Source organism: Bidens hawaiensis, unplaced genomic scaffold (assembly GCF_021521415.1).
Source record: "Bidens hawaiensis isolate Kalapana, Puna unplaced genomic scaffold, B.hawaiensis_p1.1 tig00025021_1, whole genome shotgun sequence".
NCBI classification, from domain to species: Eukaryota; Viridiplantae; Streptophyta; class Magnoliopsida; order Asterales; family Asteraceae; genus Bidens; species Bidens hawaiensis.
In genome coordinates, this window is record NW_027493982.1 from 119,317 (window position 1) to 126,889 (window position 7,573).

General features: G+C 34.0%; 1 protein-coding gene across 1 annotated transcript; it reads right to left on the minus strand.

The window, feature by feature from the left end:
- Positions 1 to 267: 267 nt before the first annotated feature.
- LOC143570702 (cysteine-rich receptor-like protein kinase 43) lies at positions 268 to 3,305 on the minus strand. Its single transcript, XM_077056287.1, has 6 exons — positions 3,131 to 3,305; positions 2,895 to 3,031; positions 1,797 to 2,004; positions 1,330 to 1,558; positions 982 to 1,132; positions 268 to 887 (listed from the first exon to the last, which is right to left on the minus strand). The coding sequence occupies exons 1-6, from the start codon at positions 3,192 to 3,194 to the stop codon at positions 396 to 398; spliced, it is 1,281 nt and encodes a 426-aa protein (XP_076912402.1). The 5' UTR covers positions 3,195 to 3,305; the 3' UTR covers positions 268 to 395.
- Positions 3,306 to 7,573: the final 4,268 nt, after the last annotated feature.

Here is a 7,573-nt window from a genome sequence, read left to right on the forward strand (position 1 = left end):
TCTTGTGCAACCAATCGATATTTTTCTTTGTTTTTTTAGTTCTTGTTAACCCACAACGTGATAGTTAAAGGATGGATGTTAAAATTTTAAACACATTGTCTACGTGGAAGTGAGGTGACATGACGTTATACACTTTTTAGTTAACCCAGAGCTACAAGCCTACAACACATAGGCTAACAACAACGTAATAAAGTAAATTTAATTATATGGGCATTTAAATTGAAACTGCAAATACTTTTGTCAAAGTAACACAAAACATATTTAAACAAACACTAAGAATATGTACCCTCTACCGTCCTAACTACATCTGCTGACTATCTCAATCCTACCTCTCACTTTTGTATATTTATAAAAAATAAATCTCTTTAATCATATAAAAAAATAAATGTTTTAAATCAATTTTGAATCATGGGACGTTTACCATGAGGATCTGATCTTGAATACCTAACGGAATGTAAACTGCCATGACCAGATGAACCCGAACCCGAACCTGAACCCGTGGCTATAGAAGAACCAGATCGCGGTGCCACCACATGAGCTGACCTATGAGGAGTACTAGCAACCATAGTGGTGGAAGTGGTGGTGACATTGGAAGTATGAGAACTCGATGCACCCGAAGTCCTAGTTGTCGATGATGACGTGGCGGATCTCTGAGACCTTCGGTACCTTGTACCCGGGATACCTGGGCGGTTTGGTTCGTCTAGTGTACCGTGTTTTTTGGTTAACATAAAGACCACATTGCGCATGGTAGGTCGTTGTTTTGGGTCCGATTGGGTGCATAGTAACCCGATTTGTATGCACGCGGAAACTTGTTCTGTGTCTGCTGACTTGGCCAGTTTTGAATCCATAATTTCTAGGCTTTTGCCATTTTTGTATAGTTTATATGCCTGTAAAATGTATTGTTCGATCATTTCTTGAACATTTACCGTAATGATATATAGAAATGCGTAGAATAATAAGTTGGATTCTCGTTTTTCTTACCCAATCTAGTAAATTTTGGTACTCGGGGCTAGGGTTGAAAGTTGAGTTTTTATGACCACTTATGAGCTCTAGAATTACAACACCAAAGCTATACACATCTGCCTTTACTGATAGAGTACCGTGCATAACGTATTCAGGTGCCATATATCCACTGTATCCAAGGGCAAAAATGTCATAATCCATAAGGAGATCATAAAAAAACTTCTAAAAATATTTGTTACCCAAGTCGTCTATTTTGCCACCTTTTTATTAAGAAAATGGAAATGAATGCATTTATTTAAATTGGTAATTACCATTTAAATTAACTTAAGGAGACAGTAGCTATGAATAAATATAGTAAAAACGTACTTGGTGCCAGCTACACGCGTGTTAACATGAGTTTGATCTTCAGGGTAGAGCCTAGCCATGCCAAAATCCGCAATTTTTGGTACCCATTTTTCATCCAACAAAATATTGCTAGCTTTAATATCTCTATGAATGATGCGGTCATGTGAATCTTCATGAAGGTAAAGCAAGCCACGTGCGACACCACGGATTATGTCATGTCTTCGCTTCCAATCTAACACACCTTTATTTTCTGATTATAAACCAAGAAGATCATAATCACCATCAAAATAGCTAGCAAAGAAACACGTAAGATTAATTATGTTTTATATCAAACGAGTCAAATAAAAATAAATCTAGTTTAGAATGGAACCGGTCAAAATTCACCAAAACTTTATTTTAAATGCACACATGACACAATCACACAACCAACCTCTTAAAATACTAATTTAAAAAAATATAAATTAATAATACTAGTAACAGTGACTTACTGAAAAGAAACTTGTCCAAACTCTCGTGTTCAACATATTCATACACTAAAAGCTTCTCAGGATTTCCACAATAACCCAACAAATTCACAACATTACGGTGTTGCACGCGAGCTAATAGTTTGGCTTCGTTAGTGAACTCTTTTTTCCCCTGTTTGGATGAGTGTGACAATTTCTTCACGGCTATCTCCCTCCCATCCTTCAACTTGCCCTGCAATCCAAACACTCCAAATTATTAATTTCAATCAAGAAACACCAAACAATCACTACGTTAAAACTTGCAACGTTCATAAGCATCCTAAGGGGGTGTTTGGGTGAGCTTTTAGAATTGTTTTTTTGTTTATTTGTTTTTTGAAAAGCAAAAGCAACTTTTGAAAAGCTCCATTTTGAAGTTTTTTGATTAGCTTTACCAAACAATTTTTGCTTTTCAACAAACAAATAGCAAATAAGCAAGTTTTAAAAGCTCACCCGAACGCCCCCCTAAATATCCAAAATGTTTTAAAGTGATATCATCGAATAATGTTTGTAGAAATTGACAAAATATTATGAATTAACAACCATAATGATAAACTTCCAATTTTTAGCTTGTATAACTTTTTTGATAAACATATTTGTGTATATATTAAAAAAAACAAAATGTATTACTTGAGTTAAATTCGAATCGAATCAACTAGAAAATCATAAATTCGTATTCGATTACTGAAATCGAATCACGTCAAATTGAATTATGAGTTTTCAAGCAATCAAGCCCGATTTGAATACTGAACACCCCTGCTTTGTTTACACTCGTCTACACCAGTAAACGGGTTTTGAAAGTGATTATCTAATTACTATAATTCCAAACCTAATAACCAAATTAGACAATTGATCAATTTTAGTTTACTTGTAAAACTTGCTAGCTTAAAAAAAGTTACAAATAGATTATCATCAACCAAGCATTGGTCCAAGATCACCTTCAAATATAACAAGTTTTAAGAGTTTTCAAAAGCAATCCCCAAACACATGACAAACATGTTAACTGAATAAATGAACTAAAATAATACAATTTCCAACTAATATTAATAAAAACAAAATAAGATAAAACTATTGGATAAATTGTACCTTAAACACAGGGCCATATCCCCCTTCACCAAGCTTATTATTTGGATGAAAATTCTTAGTAGCAGAAATTAATGTTTCAAATTCAAAAAACTTCTGTTCTTGAGCAGCAAGTTGTTCAAGTTCTTCATCTTGACTTCCTAATTCCCAAAAACACACAACACACATAAAAACCAAGATCCTTTAAAAAAACATACAAAAACATGACATGTTTGATGAAACCTTAAAATGATCATTACCTTTAGCTGACTTGTGCTTAAAGAGTTTGACCAAGTTGTAAAAGAAGCTTTTGGATTTGGTCATCCTGATTGGTTATTAGATCAAACATCGAATTATGAAAAATGGTATTTACAAAGTTACAAAATGAAAATAATAATTTGTAACTTTGTAAGAACTTGTAGAGGTTGAAGAAGGTGGGATGTTTGGTGTTTGATTATTATTATTTTAAATGAATGGTGACCATATGTTAGATTAATATTAATATTAATATTATATTATTATTATGGCCTGAAGTCTTGGATATTGAAGAATTAGTCAACCATAGTTTTGACCCACATAACGCGCCTGTGACTTGTCTAAGTTACACGAATATGGACATGCAGTGGCGGACCCAGGATTTTTTGCCAATGGGGTCCCATATTTTCGGTGTTCAAATTTTTCGGGTCGGTCGTTGTTCAGGTCGGGTCGAGGCGAAGAACATAATAAAAAACAATATCATAATAAAACTTTCTTTTCAATCATCACTACCTGAACGGGTCAAAATGGGTCGGGTTGACACATAAACACTTTGTTTTCCCTTTCTTAAACATTTTTGAGATAGAACCTAGATCCACCCTTTCATAAGCATGTGTTGAAAACCATTAACTTAAACTAGTGAAAAATAAAACTGATATTTTAAAGTGTTTGAATGTTTCTAAAGAAAACCATGCATAAAGTTGAAAACAATGATATGTATTTTAGAGGTGTTTGAATGTTTCCAAAGTTATCATTGCAACATTAGCAATCAAATGATTGATTAACACTAAAAATTAACACAAAAAACCAAAAACTGAGTCTTGTAAGACTTGAACCCATGACCTTTCAAAGATAAAACAAGGGACTTTCCACCAGACCACATCAACATTAATAGTATGGGTTCCAAGTATTAAATCTTATGGGGTCCTCAAAAAATTTAATATACCGCTTCTAATAAATTTTTAAAAAACATTGGTGTCCCGGGACCCCGATCCACACTATGTGGGTCCGCCCTTGTGGACATGGGTCGTTGGGTATGGATAGAGGTGTAAAAAAAACAGGTTTGGGATCGGTTTTAGGCAAACCGAACCAAACCGGTTTGGGTTTAAAACCGGTTTCATCCAAACCGGTTTCCAAACCGACCCAAACCGTCAGTTTTAGGACCGGTTCCCCTTCAAATCTGTCAAACCGGTTTTAAAACCGAACCGGTTTGAGAAAAAACGGTTTGAAACCGGTTTTATAACCGAACCGAACCGGTGTGACCAGGTCGGCCTATCCTGCTTCTAAACCGGTTTATAAACCGAACCGGTTTTGACCAGTCGTTGACCAAACCGGTTCGGTTTGGGTTTAAAATCGGTTTTGTACACCTCTAGGTATGGACATATGGTCGGGTTATATAAATTCAAATACAAAATATTGTAAGGTATATTATATATGCGATACTTACAACCAGGGGCGGATCTATATAGCAATGTACGGGTTCACGGGAACCTACTGAATTTCGAAATTTATATAGAATATAGGTATAGTTTATGAGAGTGAACCCACTTATATTTTGAGAGTGAATCCATATACATACACAATGTATGGCGGTAACACTCCTTTCAGTTCGGCAGACCCGGGTTCGAACCCCATTCTCAGCGCGTTAGTTTTTGTGTTCTTTTTTTGTCTAATCCAACTAAGTTAGGGTTTTTACTTATTTACCCCCACACAGCTAAGCTGCCTGCAGTTCAAAACATCACACAACAGCCTGCAACTCAAAACCTAACTGCCTAACATCTGACCATCAAGCATTCGAACTCCGATAGTCCACCTCCGTGCGCCGTCGGTCGTCTCTCTTTCCGCCACTACGCCGCCGTCCCTCCTCTCCATCTATCCTAGCTTCCATCGACCATCTGTCCTTCACTTCATGTCTTCAAGGTAATGTATACTTTGATGTTTTGATTCAATTATTTTTGTTTGTTTATTGAAATTACAATTAGAAAGAATGATTATGTCGAAGTTTGTTAATTGAATTAGAAAATTAGTGATGTTTAAATTTGATCTGTAGGAACTATGAGTTCTTTGAGCCTTGTCTTAATTTTTGAAGCCTTTGATAAACTAAATTATCTATGAACTCGGCAACTACATTGCTAATGTGAAAAAAGATACACGGTTTGACAACTTGAATGGGGTAAGTGAGCTTGCCAAAAAGATGATGGAAACAAGAAAACACATTGTTCCCGTTGGTCGATCGTTAGTTTTGCCGTTTGCAACGGCGAGTGTTGAAAGAAGCATTTGAAGACGGAATTGCGTAATAGGACGGGTGATGTATTTTTGAACGATGGCTGCATCTGTTGCATTGAAAAAAAATAATAATTGAAAGAGAGTTCCTCCAACAAGTTTTAATCGAAGATGTAATGCAACGTTTCCAAAAGATGAAAAACCGTAGAAAACAAATATAAGTAAGTTTTTTTTAATTTAAAAAGACAATCGTATAATTATTATGTATGCTATCCTTTCTATGACGATGTTTTTTTTTGTTAATTATCGTGTTTATGTTATGTAATGAACCTTACCCGACCCGAACCGACCCAAACCATCGAATCGATCTGAAATTTTTATTGGTTGGTCGTATAAAATTAGAGCATTCAGAAACAATGAACCCATTGAAAAAAATTCTTGGATCCGCCACTGCTTACAACTCTACAAGATATATTATATTATATATTAGGTTTTAAAATTTTAATTATGTGTAAATTGTTTAAAAAAAGAAGCTCGTCACATCACATATCATCAGTATTTAATGGAGTTAACAATATGTTAGTCTGATATTATTATTGGTAACAAAAATGAAAGTTGGAATTACCATCGGTTAGATTGTTAGTTGGTGTTAATATTGGTCAATAATTAATAGTTTGGATTATTCAAATCCAATTTTCCTTTTATAATTAAAAAAAAAGTTGGCTAGTTTGAGATTTAATACATATAGGTTCATTTAGGTCAACTCAGCTTAAGACTACTCAAATTAACGAACATGCAAAAATGGACAACCCATATACCTTATTAACTTTAAATGGGTACAAATGGTTTAACACAACTCATAACTATTTTTTGTGTAGCGTCCAGCCTCTTGTATCATCAATATTGTATGTTTTGCTCTCAATGGATTACCCATCCTGCTCCACATCCAAGCCTATACTTTGTCTCAAGTACCTACTCGTTATTGACACCAGCGCCGTCGTTGTCGTGGTCATCATCGCTACCACCTCCACCACCACCACTGTCACCTCTGTCTTCGCCACCATAGTCCATAACAAATGTTGTCTATAACCACCACCACCGGCCCTACACCTACTATCTAGTGTCACCATCGCCACTATCGGCCATAACAAATGTTGTATGTGAACATGTTTTATGTTTTTCTTTATTAAGTTATTTCAACCAGTCAATTTAGTCTAGTTCGGACTTAGTTTGACCCAAACCAAATTCATACTTTTAAAACAGTTTGTTGTGATAAGAACTAATCTTGCTCATAACCTGTTTTAACACGTTACTTAACCCGTCTAACTTAAAACATTGTTGAATAACATAGAATAATACACTGTTATTACTAAGTAGTTTTAATGGTAACACGCTAGAGAAACCATAACATATAAAGTAAATTAAACCCATATGGCCATATTAATTAATCAAACAAAAGCTTTTGACCTTTACTAAAATCTTGAAATTTGTGTTATAGATACTTAGTTACTCACCTTTTCTAATTGACTTGAGCTCAAAGGGTTTGGCCAGACCAAGAAGCTTCTGGAGATAATATTGGTTTTAAACTTAACTATGGATAGTTAAAACTTAAAACTCAAGGTTTTTCCTTTTATAGACAAACGTTAAAGAAGAAAGCTAGTGACTGTTTAAGTAATGCATGACGGTGATTTAAATCAATTCCTAGAAACTTCAAAAACTAAAGATTATGCCATGAAGAATTAGTAAACCACCGTGCCAGCTTGATCCACATCATCAAATAAATAAAAGGTTACACCTTGGACTTTGACATGTGTGTTTGAACTTTGAATACATAAGCTTCTAAGTTTGTTTTTTTTAATGTCAAAATTTTAATTATGTGATGTCACAAACATAAGTTATTTAATATAAAATAATAAAATTAAATAAATTATGTGATATTTGACCTTTACAAATTTATGCAATTTAATTTTTAAACGTTGCTAATTCATTAGAAGAGTTGGAGTGAATAAGTTTGTGAGACATAATAATAATAATAATAATAATAATAATAATAATAATAATAATAATAATAATAATAATAATAATAATAATAATAATAATAATACACTACTTTTGGATCTATGAAGAAGTTTTGGAGAGATGCTATTAATTTTGTTTTGAGACATAAACTATGACAATGTTTGACATGTGATCTTGTAAAGTCACTAGGTAAACTTATCAATAAC

Coding starts and splice junctions, on each gene's coding strand:
- LOC143570702 (XM_077056287.1), bottom strand. CDS start 3,194: ATGACCAAATCCAAAAGCTTCTTTTACAACTTGGTCAAACTCTTTAAG. Junction 3,032..3,130: donor TAAGCACAAGTCAGCTAAAG/GTAATGATCATT, acceptor TTTGGGAATTAG/GAAGTCAAGATGAAGAACTT. Junction 1,133..1,329: donor ACGCGTGTAGCTGGCACCAA/GTACGTTTTTAC, acceptor CCTTGGATACAG/TGGATATATGGCACCTGAAT.